This window comes from Poecilia mexicana, unplaced genomic scaffold (genome assembly GCF_051168715.1).
Source record: "Poecilia mexicana isolate PSO_F unplaced genomic scaffold, ASM5116871v1 scaffold_18, whole genome shotgun sequence".
Classification (NCBI taxonomy): Eukaryota; Metazoa; Chordata; class Actinopteri; order Cyprinodontiformes; family Poeciliidae; genus Poecilia; species Poecilia mexicana.
In genome coordinates, this window is record NW_028263387.1 from 10,507,693 (window position 1) to 10,523,328 (window position 15,636).

At 42.1% G+C, this 15,636-nt stretch overlaps 1 protein-coding gene across 1 annotated transcript; it reads left to right on the forward strand.

The window, feature by feature from the left end:
* The first annotated feature begins 50 nt into the window (after positions 1-50).
* On the forward strand, positions 51-14,891 carry pik3c3 (phosphatidylinositol 3-kinase, catalytic subunit type 3). The gene is made up of 25 exons (XM_015010741.2): positions 51-481; positions 2,059-2,247; positions 2,354-2,497; positions 2,662-2,791; positions 4,117-4,203; positions 5,152-5,247; positions 5,346-5,417; positions 5,530-5,634; positions 5,720-5,812; positions 6,431-6,616; positions 7,995-8,125; positions 9,273-9,357; positions 9,468-9,535; positions 9,618-9,723; positions 9,819-9,935; positions 10,268-10,399; positions 11,883-12,011; positions 12,230-12,299; positions 13,194-13,258; positions 13,336-13,420; positions 13,511-13,585; positions 13,673-13,841; positions 14,021-14,111; positions 14,324-14,449; positions 14,593-14,891. Exons 1-25 carry the CDS (start codon positions 417-419, stop codon positions 14,605-14,607), a joined length of 2,631 nt encoding a protein of 876 aa, XP_014866227.1. The 5' UTR covers positions 51-416; the 3' UTR covers positions 14,608-14,891.
* The last annotated feature ends 745 nt before the right edge of the window (positions 14,892-15,636 follow it).

A 15,636-nucleotide genomic window follows, 5' to 3' on the forward strand; every position in this document is an offset into this window, starting at 1 on the left:
TTTAACCACGAATGCTCGAAGCCCTCCTTCAGACTCAAATAATCAATCCAAGACTCAACGATCGCTTTCATGGACTTCCTCGTCTTGCCTTATCGATATTCTACTACTCTGACCTGACTGAAAATTTCGGTTTCTGCTGTGTAGCTACTAAAAATCTAAAATCATGCCCGGTCAGACTGTAGCTATACTAGCGTCTTAGCAGTGACTAAAAACATTAATTTATAATTTTTAAACAGTTTACAGTCTGATAAAGCCTTCAGTTCCGTTGTCCAGCTTTTATCCGGTCTCTGTGGAGTGTTTCTGCGCCAAGCCAAGGCCTTGTTGTCGCAATAGTCTTCCACAAAAAAACGTCCGGGGATTTTAATGTTGAAGTCGTCCGGTGTGGGAGTAAAATTTAGTGTTTTTCCCCTCGGAAGATGGACACAGACAAGTTTAACTATGTCTACAGCTGTGACCTGGACATTAATGTTCAACTGAAGATGTGAGTTGGGCTGCTGAAGCCGTGTGTTTTGATGAATCTATGGAACTACTTTGTTCTGCTCGGTGTGTTTGCGGTATGGGTCGGTGCAGCGTTTGACATCTTGCACTGAAGTGGGATTTTACCTTTAAAGTCCCTTCGGGTGCTAATTTATTATTTAATAAGTGACAAGAAGAGATAAACTGTTTTAATTTGTGTTTTTGGTCGTATGTCCTGTCAAGTCGTCGGTTTCTATTCGTAGTGAACTGCAGTGTTTTGATTCGCTACATTTTTCTTTGTTGAGTCGGTCCCGTTTGTGACGAGAATTAATAAAGTCTTACATAAAGTAACTAGTATGCGAAAAGCATTGAAATTAATCCACTTGTACTTCCGTGACTCAGGAAGCATGTGCCTTCTTGTTCTCCTCCGTGGTAATTTTGACTCTTCATTGGTACATTATGCTGATTTAGCAGTAATGCACCAGTCTTTTGTCCAATTTTTCCTTTTCAGCTGGTCAAATGGTGAACAGTTAGGTTTTTCTCTGCACATACCATGCATAGAAACGGAGAACTCCCACTTTCTTTCAGTCTATAAACGCACCAACAAACGGAATGTTCTTTGATGCCACATTCCTTGAGTTTTTTTTTTTTTTTTTTTTTTTTTTTTTAAAGTTCAGGGAAATATGCTTCGCATTTACGGGAATAATCTTAAATAGTCCTTTGTGAAATGCTTCATGTGGTTTTAATTTTTTTGTTTTTGAAGTAAAGGTAAATGCATGCACTCATTTTCTGTTGCAAAGTAGCTGAAACTCTTGTTGCAAGTATTTAGATCTGTGAATAGGTCCATTCTAACATATGAATATGCAACAGAGCTGAATCATACAGCTGATTTATCGCCTCAGAAGTCAATATCTAGAGGTGTGCAATACTGCATATTCTGCTATCGATTACATAATGGTTCAATACAGGTCCAGCACTGCCAATAACGACACCAATACTCACAACTTAAGTATAGTATTATCAAATTTCTTTTCTGACCTTTAAGTGTTTTTTCTTTTGAATGATTTTGGTAAAACTTAAGACAGAATTTAGATAAAGTGCACCGGTGTCCACAAAATGTGCTAATAGCATATTTACATCATGAGCAGAAACAATATAAAAATGAATCGAATTTGGGTGCATTGTTTTCTCAATAAACAAAATGCAAAAAAAAAAAAAAATTGTTTGAGAGCAAATCTTTTTTATGGTAGAGCTGAGTAACTACTGTACAAAATCAAGAGGGCATCTTTGAACGTAAAGTATTGATCTCATCACTTTAGTATCAACCTCATACTGACACCGGCTTGGTCTCAGAATCCACCATCTCTGTCAGATTCTACAGAGTCCTGCTAACTCGCCTAATATTTGAAATGAAATCATTCAGGAAACGTATTCGCACCAGTAGTCAACTCTATACATTTTTGTTTTAGTCTGTGCTTCATCAGAAAACTAACAAAAGACGAGGAAAATAATCAGATGCTTTTTAGCCGGGAAGAGAAATAATTAATCCTGTTACTGGATTAACAATCAGTTTGCCTTTCTTCTTCTACTCTTCTCCAACAGCGGCAGTTTGGAAGGAAAGCGAGAGCAGAAGAGCTACAAAGCGCTGCTGGGGGACCCGATGCTGCGGTTTTCCGGTCTGTACCAGGAGAACTGCTCGGACCTCTACGTCACCTGCCAGGTGTTTGCGGAGGGGAAACCTCTCGCTCTGCCCGTCCGCACCTCGTACAAAGCCTTCAGCACACGGTGGAAGTAAGAACACAATCGGGGGAGGGGGGGGTTTCTTCTAAATCTTGATTGTACTTTTCCTGTGATAACTACATTTTATCGACTTGTTTTTTTTTCCCCCCATTCCCAGCTGGAACGAGTGGCTGCGGCTGCCGGTGAAGTACCCGGACCTTCCGCAGAGCGCCCAGGTCGCCCTCACCGTGTGGGACATCTACGGGCCCGGCAGAGCCGTTCCTGTTGGGGGAACCACAGTCACCTTGTTTGGCAAATATGGGTGAGTCTTCTGAGCCACAGCTATGCTTTGGTTGGTTTCTGCTGAGCTAAATTAATAAAAAATGAAACTAAAATAGCTATCGTTTACTTTTTGTTTTATGTGTGCATCAAAATTTGCACTTATAATTCTCACCTCGTAACTTCTGCGGCTGCTGTTTGCTCCAGCATGTTCCGGCAGGGGATGCATGACCTTAAAGTTTGGCCAGGCGTGGAGGGGGACGGAGGGGAGCCCACCACCACACCAGGACGCACCAGCAGCAGCCTGTCAGAGGACCAGATGGGCAGACTAGCCAAGGTATGGACAGTAAACGAGGAGTAGAGATGATGGTGTGTATCATTTACAACGTGGCATGGCAGAGGATGGAAGGCAAACGGGAAAGCGTGGGATGGGAAGTTGTTTCTAAAGCGTCATCTGTTCCAGGGTCCCGATCTGGAGGTACTCAGTGATGTGAGTACGAATGGAGGAGCTGCCAATGCATTGCGTGTGTGTGTGTAAAGTGTGTGTATGAAAGCCTCGGTCAAAATATGTTTGGTTACAAATCTCACCACATCTAGACTGTAGAAAAGTGCGTAAATGCAGCTGGTCTCTGTTTTGAAGTGTTCTGTGTGGGAAACTAAACACATTTTGACCCAGGTTTTCGGTGTGAACACATTAGCGTCCAGGTGTATGGCTGCGTTCCTGAAAGCATCACACACACACACGTTTGTTTTTAAGTTTACTGCTGCAACTACACACTTGTGTTGCGGGTGTGTGTGCATGCATTTCATTTTTATGACATCACTAAGGTTTACGTAATTACCTAGACTGGATTTAACCTTGAATTTCTAGTTTCCAAAAACTCACAAATTCCTGTTTATGGTAGGAATATACTCAGGTAGGAGCTGGACTCCTACTCGATCAACAAGTTGATTGACCGTAATTAGTGAACGACTGTTTGGAAATTCAAATATACAATCTTTTTTCAGACCAGCGAATGCACCACGTTGGTTCTCGTTCAGGTTAGCAACAAAAACGCTCTTTGCTGTAGACGCTGTCGTTGAATGACATTAAATATTTCAGTAGGTATGGGCAACTGCATTGTTTATTGTCACCATGAAAGACTGATCAAAAGCTGCTTGTGTTACTGGTTTTAACAATGCCGCTTGTACGAAAGCATCAAAAGTGATAAATTTATCAGCAATACAATTACACTACTTAGTGCAACCGATGCACTCAAGTCGCCTCGTTGACAAATGTCTTATTTTTAAAGCCACATTTGTGTTTGTGGGGTTTTGACTGTGTGCAGATCAGCAGCAGTCGGTCGTCAGAAATCGCCCACCGCATTCTGATTTGGGTGTTTTTTGTTTTAATGTTTCGAGAGCAGCAAACTTATCTAAAGTATTGTTTTTGGCAGCCACCTTTCTTTAAGGTGCAAGCTTTAATTCCAGCTGCTGAACATGTCTGTGCAGAAATGTTGGACTGGCGGCTGGCCTCGAGTTTGTGCATGACTGTTGGAGCTCACCAGCTGCTATCCTGCAAGCGGTTCCACTACAACAAGCAAACAATCAATGTCTGTTGTTTTATCATTTTAATGTCTTTTTCCCTCTTTCTCTGTGTCTTTGCTTCGCATCTCCATCCAGCTGACCAAGGCTCACCGGCAGGGCCACATGGTGAAGGTGGACTGGCTGGACCGGCTGACCTTCAGAGAGATTGAGATGATCAACGAGGTGAGACGGTCTGGCCCAATTCTGTCTCCAAACTGAGGGTGTTTTTTTTTTCAGATATTCATGCAAGTAAAATTTGTACATTTTTATCCTTTTTGAGCAACCCTATAGAGGAAAAAAAAGCTTTAAACCACTACTAGTTTTGTCAACTTTTCTTCTGTATTTGTTGAGGAAAATGCATGAAAAATTTTTCTGTGAACTTTTGCTGCTTTTCCACTCAGTTTTCGGCCAGTCGTTTTACCGCTACGTAAAAATTAGGAAAGAAGCTGAAATTAATGGCTTAAAGAAAAAGGGGGTACATGTAGACAAAAGGCATAGAGGTGAATTATCCTTCCTTTGATTGTCTGTGTAGCAAGTGTAGTTTTATCGGTCAAATTGAGCTCCTGCAGTCTGGAAAAGTATGTTTAGATTATTAAATTAGATTCATTTTCCAGGTTTGAATAAGTATGGCAAATAAAAATACCACTTGATAATTATGTGTCATTGGTAGATTAATACCTGACCACCAACTATAAAGTCTTTAAAAAATGCAAACATTTTATAAAGACTTAAATAAATAAGCAATGCCCAGCCTGTTGGGGGCACAAGTAAAGCCTGGTGGCCCGCCAGGCTCATAAAACACTGGGGGAAACCCTGTTGTTCTGGGTTTTTTTTTTTTTTTGCGTCAGACTGATTTATAGTTATATGGCTTAACACACACACAGAACCCCCTCCCCCCACCCACCCCAAAAAAAAAAAAAAAACATCCCTCCGAAAATGGTTAAGTAACTGATCGGTAAATGAAAGAAAAATGTAAAGTACTACATTTAGAAAAGAAAGCCTGGAGAAAACATTGACTGTGATTAGTTTGAAAGATTAAAGGAAGTTCTCAGACCTTGGGATCTAAACATGAAGAAAAGAGGGATGGCTCCTGACTTGCACATTTAGAGAAATAAATGTGTGTTTCTGCAGAGCGAGAAGCGCAGTTCAAACTTCATGTACCTCATGGTGGAGTTTCCTCGCGTCAAGACAAACGACAAGGAGTACAGCATCGTGTACTACGAGAAGGTAAGTCTCACCTTCCTAACATCCGTCCAGATGTAAAAACCGGACGTCACGCAGCTTTGAGCTGTGTTTTTGTTGATGGTCGTTTCATCTCTGCACAGGATGGAGACGAAGCGTCGCCCGCTCTGACCAGCAGCGACATCGTCAAAGTCCCCGACCCACACTTAGGGATGGTAAGATCAGATCTATGGAATCCCTGCAGTTATCAATAAACTCTAAAAGAAGATTTAATTCACCAAGGTTTTAACAATAATTCTTGGTTTTGCCGGGTCCTCCTCCTCTCAGGAGAACCTGGTGGAGAGCAAGCACCACAAACTGGCTCGCAGCCTCCGCAGCGGCCCCTCGGACCACGACCTGAAGCCCAACGCCGCCACGCGGGATCAGCTCAACGTGAGAAACCGGCGGTTTTAATTTTTTTTACGATTTTAGAAGGATGAAGCCCAACAGTAAGCGAATGTTTGGACGTCGCCAACAGATCATCGTGAGCTACCCTCCAACCAAGCAGCTGAGCTCTGAAGAGCAGGACCTGGTGTGGAAGTTCAGATACTACCTCACCACGCAGGAGAAGGTGGGGACGTTTCTGCTTCCTTTCAGTCGTTGTCTCCTTAGAAACCTGTCACAATGAGCAACAAATCAATTAATTGCTTGATAAGTGAAAATGAGGTAGATAAACAGTCGTTAAAGAGATGCTCGCCTTTAATATTGTTGAAAATCTGGCATTTTGAGAAACGCTGCAAACATTTGACACCCAGTACGAAGTAGTTGGTTTGCACTATCTGCCACTTTTGCCTGTTTTCCCTGTCAAAGCTGAATTATTCATATGTTTTTGATTATAGAGACTTTATAATCCATTTTAATTCTTGTTGTTTGGTTTATTTATTATTTATATTAAAATGTTTTCCAGTTCCAGTGTTAAATGTTCTTTAGAAGTTAAACTTGTTGGGATTTTTTATCTTTGAAAAGTGTACCTACATTACTGTGCCATTATTATTATTATTATTATTATTATTATTATTATTATAGTTGAAAATGGCCTCAAAATGACAATATAATTATTTTTAGCAATCATTCAATTCGATTTATCTTTCAGCAGAATTTGTTACCGTGACAGGCCTTTCTTCTTATGGCAGCTGTTGTCCATAATTTACCACCTGCTCTCTTCCTCTTCCTCTTCCTCTGGCTTCAGGCTCTGGCAAAGTTCCTGAAATGTGTGAACTGGGATCTGCCCCAGGAGGCCAAGCAGGCCCTGGAGCTGCTGGGCAAGTGGAGGCCCATGGACGTGGAGGACTCCCTGGAGCTGCTGTCCTCCCATTTCACCAACCCCACAGTGAGGCGCTACGCCGTGGCGCGCCTCCAACAGGCTGATGACGAGGTACCGTCAGACAGAACCCTGAAAATAACTTACTGCAGGAGCATAATCTCCCACTGAAACATTATGGTGCTCCAGTTTTAAGTATGTTGTCTCAGTTATTGGCACCTTCTAACCATCTCTAAAGTACAGAATATCAACTTACTGCCTTTTTAAAATCAGTCAGAGCATCTGGGGATTTGGAATTAGTAAAGCGTGACTTCCTGTTTCCCTCTGTAAATAAATCGCATGACACAGATCCCCATTTTTCTTAGTCACTCTTCGAAACCGAGAGAGAGCTTCCTGTTTAAGCAGGCCAGATGTGTGTTAAAAACAGCCAGAAGAAAACCGCTTTTCACCTGAACTTGTTCGTATCCAAAAAGCTCTAAGCAGCTGAAGCTGTGCCAAACAAGGCCTCACTTTGACCTTATTTGCTCTATTTTGCCTCCGTTCACAGTGAGGAAGGGGATTTGGATTTGGGAGGTAAAAAAATAAAAAAAAAACTCTCCAAAGCTCACAAAGTGTCATCTTCATTTCATCTAATACTCATATAAACCATCTATATCTCAGCTCTTTGTTTAGGAGTAATACCAGGCAAAAGTCCTTTACTTCCTCGATCAGAACCAGTCAGTTGAATGCAGAACAAAAACATTCTGATTATAATACAGTACAATCAAGCTACCTTGACCAAGTGCTAAATGCTAATTTGGAAAAAGCTGTCTAAGAAAGTCCAGCAGATTGCACTCGGTAAGTGACTTTGCATCAATTCCTCCTCCTGTCTGCGGACCTGGTCATAGAGGAGAGGAACCACTCGATGCTAAAACGATAACGACCCGAAACATTCAGGCAGATCAGCCCAGAAACGGTTCCTGAAATACACAGCCAGGCATGCCTGCCCTTTGACCTTAACTCTATCGAAAACTTGAGCTGAAGAAGAAAGAAATCTTTTTAAGCATCTTTCTCAGGAAGGTTAGGGAGTCAGGGCATCCTTAATGAGTCTTATAGGTCTTAAATTTATCTAAAATGAAGGCCTTAGAATGTTTTAAATTCAATAAGAAAATGTAAGTTGGCCTCAAATATGTTAATTGCAGGACAATTTGATGTAGTTTTTTTTTCTTGAGGGACATTTCTGTCGGGGGTTGGATCTTGTTCTGTGACTTAAGATTGTTGAAGCTACCAGCAGCTAGCTGCTAACACACCCTCACTATCTAGCTACCTCACATATTTACCTCTATACTGGTTTTGATTATAATGCAGTAAGTTTCTCCCCTATATTTATAGTATTTTCAGTCTTAAATTTCTTTCAAAGTGGTATTAAAAATGTCTGTAAAAAGTCTTAAATGTCACCTGCTACACCCTGCAGTTGCTCTGACCCCTGCCTGTTCCTCTCTCGTCCCTCCAGGACCTGCTGATGTACCTCCTCCAGCTGGTGCAGGCGCTCAAATACGAGAACTTCAACGACATCCAGGGAGGCCTGGAGCCAGGCAGCAAGAGAGACAGCCAGGGACTTTCAGATGACTCCACGCTGGACAGGTCAGAGCAACATCAGCAGAGCCGCCCTCTGGCTGCACATCACAGCGACAGGCATGAGCTGAAGGGAGCTGTTCTCTGGAAATCGGGGGGGTAGAAATGTCAGCAGGTGATCTAAATTTACCCCCAGATGCGCCGATTTGCAACGTTTGATTATTTCTGTTTCAGGAGGCGTTGAAAACGCTTTGGTTGTTAGGATTTCACTGGCAGCCGCGCGGCTGAGGCTGCAGGCTCAAGCTGTTGGCTCGGCGCAGCGGCCGCACCGACTTCAGTGTCGTGCGATAAAATTGATATAATTTCTGCTTTAGCTGCTATATTTACACTGCATAAACACAATATCTGACCAAGTTCTTTTGGTCCAGTTTCTAGTGAAAATATCTTAGTTTAGTCTTAGTGCGAGTGTACTAACATAAATTATCAGCAAGACATAGGAGCTTGTTTTAAGTCAACGGTTTATTAATATTACTAATGAAAAGTACTAGTTAAAAGTGAAATAATCTGCCAATGCAACAAGACATCTTTCCCATATTATATGTTAAAATAATATCTTCCTCTGGCAGACTATTTCACTTATAGTCATTTTTCATGAATGTTAATGAATTTGTGATTTAAAACAAGCTCATATATTGTGCTAAAAAGTTACTTGTAAGTTAGTTTTGTCTCATTTAAGGTGAATTAAGATATTTGCACAAAAAACTAGAGCAAAACTACTTGGGCGTGTTACGATAAGTTTTACTGGACTATAAATTGTCCCAGAAATCTTTTCAATAAGTGATGATATTTGGTGTTTTGAAACCATTTTCAAGTAATATATTGATAATGGCCTAACAACTCAAGTTTGTCTCTCAGAAACCAACAATCTTTAATTTTGTGAAGGACACTTAACACTGGAAGACATTTTAAATATTTAAAATAAACAAAAAAACACAATAAATAAAAGGCAAGTAAGAATCACTTCCAACCGAAACCAATCATGCAAACATAATTGCCCTTCAAAAATCATCAGAATAGAAATTATTGCGCTAATTTAATTTGTCGCGCTATTAGCCGGTTTATTATTTACTGCGACAGGCTTCGGTCAGATTTAGTGTTTTTTTGCAGCGTAGCTGGGATTTTCTGTTTGTCGTTTATCGTTTCGTTTCTGTCTCAGTTCTCAGATCCTGTCGGTTCCGTCCGGATCGTCCTCCACCGCCCAGCAGAAAGGCAAGGAAGGAGCGGACAGTGAGACTCTGGAGGTGATGAAACGGCCCCAAAAACAACAGAGGATCTAAGAAAACCCACATTTTAAATGATCACATGATCATAAATTTCAGTTTGTGCTTCGTTTATTTATTATTTTTTGCAGCAAGACTTGTGCACCTTTCTCATATCGCGTGCCTGCAAGAACGCTACGCTCGCCAACTACTTGTACTGGTGAGCAGCCGTCGTCCAGAACAGCAGCAGCAGCGTTTCACCGGGACACGGTGGTGTAAAATCGACTCGTTTTTCTCCTCAGGTACGTGATTGTGGAGTGTGAGGATCAGGACACGAAGCAGAGGGATCCCAAAACCCACGAGATGTACCTGAACGTCATGAGGCGGTTTAGCCAGGCGCTGCTCAAGGCGAGTGTTTTCCTGAGCAGATTTGAGCGAGACATGTTCTGCAGCAAAGCAGCTGAGCTGTTTCTTATTCTTCTTCTTCTCTGTCCGCACCGCAGGGCGATAAGAGCGTGAGGGTGATGCGGTCGCTTTTGGCCGCCCAGCAGACCTTCGTGGACAGGCTGGTGCAGCTTATGAAGGCCGTCCAAAGGGAGAGCGGGAACCGCAAGAAGAAGGTGACAGTAATAGATTAATAATAGATTATTCTGCCAGCTGATTGATTGATCTAATTTTAAAGAATGGTCACATCCTGCTGAGTTTTCATTCAACAACTTGAGTCGTTTTGGGTTTTTTTTATCTTTAGAGAAAAATGTTTTTATTTTTTGCACAGTTCTGTTTGTTCTTCCAGCAAATTGCCTTTTTTTTGGGCCTGCATAATGCAATTAACGATGAATCAATTACTGTATTAGTTGATGATTATTTCAATAATCGATTAATCTGATTAATTGCTTTCAGCCCTGACCTGCAGTTTAACGAAGCGTCGTTATTCCTTGTGAATTCTCTGCAGACTGAGCGGCTGCAGGCTCTGCTGGCCGACAACGAGAAGGTCAACCTCTCGGACATCGAGCCGATTCCTCTTCCTCTGGAGCCTCAGATCAGGATCAGAGGGATCGTCCCGGAGACGGCAACGCTCTTTAAGGTTTTCCGCTGATTAAGTCCTCCTCTGATCACGTGTCCATCTGCCTTCGAAAGCAGATGACCGTCTGACACCTGTCACTTGGCTGTTGCAAGTGGAATAAAACTGTTTCCATATTGACTTGAGCGCAGTTACACCCATTAAGAAATGCTGTCGACTTAAATGGAGGATCTGTTTGTGTAGAACCAGGTGGCGCGTTGGTGCAACAGATGAAGCTGGATTTCTTCCTCTTACTGATGCACACACATCTCCTCCTGCATTTCAGCTTGTTTTTTTAGTTTGCTTTAGGAGCGAAAGGCCTCCACTGTCTCACGTTAACTTTGCATTTCCTAACATGCTCATATTATTTAATTCTGAGAAATAAAAGAGCAAACAATAGACTCTTGATTGATGTGTTGTCACCAAAACTTTAAGAAACCAAGGACTCGTACTTCAAGAACCTTTTCACATATTACCTTCCTTCAACAACAAATCTCATTGTGTTTTATTGAGCATGAATGGAAGGAAAGGATACATATTTATTACATTTTTCTAAATGAGAATCGGAAAGTGTGGCGTGCATTTTTATTAAACCAATTTTACTCTGATACCCCAAATCCAGTTAAATCCTCATAACTTCCAGAGCTGTTTTTCAAAGAAGAATGGGGCAATAAAATGGAGTCTCCAGATGTGTAAATATGGTAGAAACCCACCCAAAAACGGCATGTTGAGTCAGGTGCATGCCACACTTTTCAGATTTCTACTTGTGAAATGTTCTGAAACGGCGCATTATCTTCTTTCCACTTTATAATCCTCCACTACAATATAAATACAAACATTTAAACTCTTTGAAGGACTTGTGTGTCGGGTGGAAGAGCGATCCCCGCCGTGTCTTCAGCTTTGCTTCAGATCCTATCTGCGTCCTGTCTCACTCTGTCTGCATTCTGTCTCACTCTGTCTCACTCTGTCTGCGTTCTGTCTCACTCTGTCTCACTCTGTCTGCGTTCTGTCTCACTCTGTCTCACTCTGTCTGCGTTCTGTCTCACTCTGTCTGCATTCTGTCTCACTCTGTCTCACTCTGTCTGCGTTCTGTCTCACTCTGTCTCACTCTGACTGCGTTCTGTCTCACTCTGTCTGCATTCTGTCTCACTCTGTCTGCATTCTGTCTCACTCTGTCTGCATTCTGTCTGCATTCTGTCTCACTCTGTCTGCATTCTGTCTCACTCTGTCTGCGTTCTGTCTCACTTTGTCTGCGTTCTGTCTCACTTTGTCTGCGTTCTGTCTCACTCTGTCTGCGTTCTGTCTCACTTTGTCTGCGTTCTGTCTCACTCTGTCTGCATTCTGTCTCACTCTGTCTGCATTCTGTCTGCATTCTGTCTGCATTCTGTCTCACTCTGTCTGCATTCTGTCTGCATTCTGTCTGCATTCTGTCTCACTCTGTCTGCGTTCTGTCTCACTTTGTCTGCGTTCTGTCTCACTCTGTCTCACTCTCTGTGTTCTGCCTCAGAGCGCTCTGATGCCGGCCAAGCTGATCTTCAAAACCGAGGACGGGGCCATGTACCCCGTCATCTTCAAACATGGAGACGACCTGAGGCAGGACCAGCTCATCCTGCAGATCATCTCGCTCATGGACAAAGTAAGAGCTGCTTCAAATCCTCTCTACGGTGGTTTGCTTTCCGTTTTATTTGAATGTATCTGTAAAATAAATAACAAAGTAGCTTGGAATAAGAACTGAAACCTGTAAGGACGGGATTCTGAGACGTCATCCTCACATGTACACACATAGCACTTCTTGCCAAGCTGGTAATGAAATTTAACTGGCACTTGATGATTTGCTTGTGTTTTTGTGTTCAGCTGTTAAGGAAAGAGAACTTGGACCTGAAACTGACTCCATATAAGGTTCTGGCCACCAGCACCAAACACGGTAAGCACTCATTTCCTCTGGAGTTCAGACAAAACCAGGTTGTTTTTGTTGCAGAAGAGTTTATACACCTTGCAGCAGAATATTGAATTATAGAGTCTATAATGGACTATTGTGATACTGGATTTAATCTAGGACTGGGAGATAAATAGATAAATCAATTTTGCAGATTACAGATATGCAGATTACTCACTTTTTTTTTTTTTTTGCTTCTGTTTTTGAAGATTACATTTTTTTGAAAATTAGATCTTTTTTTCCCCCACCAACCCTTTTTTTAATTATTATTATTATTCTCTGGCTTTCATAGTTCAGCGTGATGTCAGCATCCTGTTGTCTATTTGGACTTTGAAATCAGGTCAGCTCTGTTATGGAGTATTAGGGCAAGGCTACAATTTTTTTTTTTACTTTACCAGAATAAAGCCATAAGTTTATGAAAACTCCAGTGCAAAAAATAACATCAAATTAAAATGAGGAATGTTGAGCATATTATGTGGAAGTTGGTATAAGTTTTACGATAAGGAAATGCTTCATCTTTCAACACATCAGCATCAAATTATCATCAGTATCAGGACTTTAAAACGACTGAACAAATTGTGTATTTCATAAAAGAACCTATTGAAGCTTTTTTTTTTTCCTCAATAAAATGACTTCTCATAATTTTAAAGATGTTCTGGTAAGATTGCGTCTTTCTTCTGTTAATATTACGACTGTGTTCTTGTAATTGCATAAAAATTCTGGGGGACGATTAAAATAAAAGATGGTTTTTGACAAGATTTTCTGTCAATTTTTTGAAAAGAAAGTGATTTTTTTTTTAAATACTAAAATCAGACCTGATATGGGGGGGAAAATTGGAGTTTTTATTTTCTACATGACCAAAGTCACGCGTTATTGTTCCAGGTTACATGCAGTTCGTCCAGTCCGTTCCTGTCGCCGAGGTTTTGGCCACCGAGGGCAACATCCAGGTGAGCCGGTTTGACCGCAGCGGTGTGTGCAGAGGTGTGAGTGAGAACAATGATCCGATCTGTTCTCGTTGACGCAGAGCTTCTTCAGGAAGCACGCGCCGAGCGAAAAGGGCCCCTACGGCATCAGCTCCGAGGTGATGGACACCTACGTCAAGAGCTGCGGTGAGACTCTCGGCATGATTAACTTCAAATGAAACACATAACCAGCTGAACTTGGCAGCATATCGAACGAATGTCCCTCTGCTCCTCCAGCTGGTTACTGCGTCATCACTTACATCCTGGGAGTTGGAGACAGACACCTGGACAACCTGCTGCTGACGAAAACTGGTGAGGGGGGGAAACGGGTCTGTGAAGCCAGGCCGCCTCCACAAACCCAGGTTCAAGATTTTTTCATCCTCGCTCTCGCTCTTCCAGGGAAGCTCTTCCACATAGACTTTGGCTACATCCTGGGTCGAGACCCCAAGCCGCTGCCGCCGCCCATGAAGCTGAGCAAAGAGATGGTGGAGGGCATGGGGGGGACGCAGAGCGAGCAGTACCAGGAGTTCAGGAAGCAGTGCTACACCGCCTTCCTCCACCTCAGGAGGTACTAATATTTATCCCAAACTCTTGAGTGTAGACATTTATCAGTCTTTTTGTTGAACAGTCGGGTTTATTGTTGTGTTTGAGGGATTGTTATATGCTAATGTGTGTTAAAATGTGTGTTAAAAGTGTTCACTGCAGAGATTGGATCAGTTTATAAAATTCTTTCGCTTGTTTTGTCAGGTACTCCAACCTGATCCTGAATCTTTTTTCCCTCATGGTGGATGCCAATATTCCTGACATCGCTCTGGAGCCTGACAAGACTGTTAAAAAGGTGACAAAAATGCTTATTCATGTTGATCCTTCTGTAAACTTTTATTAAGAAGTATGGAGGATGAAAAGAAGTGGGAACATTTTTTTTGTTTGTTTCTTTATTTCACTATTTATTTTTGGATGCACAGCCATGATGCATTGGCATCTTGTTTTACCGGCCTGTGGTCGGCTTGTCGCCATGCCGTGATAACTGTAACTCTGACGTGCCGCCAGGTGCAGGATAAGTTCAGACTGGACCTGTCGGACGAGGAGGCGGTTCACTACATGCAGAGCCTGATCGACGAGAGCGTGGGAGCTTTGTTTGCTGCTGTGGTCGAGCAGATACACAAATTTGCACAGGTAAGCCCACTCCGCAGCAGATGATCACCGCTTTGTGCAGCTGAGTGTTTTGTTTTGCAGATAACCATCCAAACAAATGTCAGCTTTCTTCTAAATAAGACGAGAACGCAGCCCAACTCGACCTTCGTTTCTGTCTTTTCCAGTATTGGCGCAGATGAACAATGCAGACGAAGGGCGACGTGAGGCTGACCTGGACGAAAGCTTGGCACCACAAATATGCGATCATGAAGCTCTGGCTATGGCCTGCGTGTTCACGAAGGAGGACAAGAGGAAACCCGGAGACACTGCTGGGGACAAAAAAGGCCAAGAATGCACTGCCAACCTTTGCTGAAAGACGACAAACCAAGGACATGTAAATCTTCTGTTTGCTCCTGTATATACGTTGTACAATAATTACGGAATGAATGAAACGTGAGGCCAAATAAAGAGACTGTTGCTACGACCGAGCGTGCCGAGTGTTTTCACTCGGAGCTGGTGTATATTTGCGGTTGGGGCCCAAGCGGAGCTGCTGAGCAGCGTTTATGGTACGTAACGTGTTTCTGCTGACCGGTCATGCTGTCGATGCTGGGGGTAGGAACAAGCTGAGCTCTGAGGTTTGGTGAGTCACTGACAGAGTGACTAAGCATTTCCTGTTGGAGAAGGCCAGAACTCACTGCTTTATATCAGCTAGTGAACCTTTTCCTTTTTTTTTTCCTACCTGACTGCCGTTTAACATAAAACGTCCGTGACGAAGTACAGAGGTGGGCGATATTTTTAGTTGCGCGTCACTCCAGATTCTGGGAGATTTTAGTCACATGTTACAGAAATCCATATATTTTTAGATTCTAAAACTTGTGTCCATGGATACATATTTGGATAAAAGTGCTGCACATATTTTTATTTGGAAATTTGGAAAATCAAAAACTGGTGTTGGGGAAAAACAACTCAAATTTTAGGAGTGTGCAAAAAGATACACATTTTCCTTTTGAATCATGGACATCAAGTTTCATTTGTGTCCTTGCTAAGTCTTCAATGTTTTTTAGAGACTTTATGTTTGAACAATGGGTTCATTTTGGGTGATTTCCTGATAAAATGTGTTTTTGCAAAACCATTTGTTTCAGGATTTTAGACAAAAAAAGTAAAACGGCTCCATCCTCAAAAAAAAAAAAAAAGAAAAAAGTTACATCTCAGCAGTTTGTGTTAGATCT

Bases quoted from the DNA above. Each gene is read 5' to 3' on its own strand.
- pik3c3 (XM_015010741.2), top strand. From the start codon at position 417: ATGGACACAGACAAGTTTAACTATGTCTACAGCTGTGACCTGGACATT. The intron at 5,248-5,345 runs GTAAGTCTCACC...ATCTCTGCACAG, and splicing joins GCATCGTGTACTACGAGAAG to GATGGAGACGAAGCGTCGCC. The intron at 5,418-5,529 runs GTAAGATCAGAT...TCCTCCTCTCAG, and splicing joins CCGACCCACACTTAGGGATG to GAGAACCTGGTGGAGAGCAA.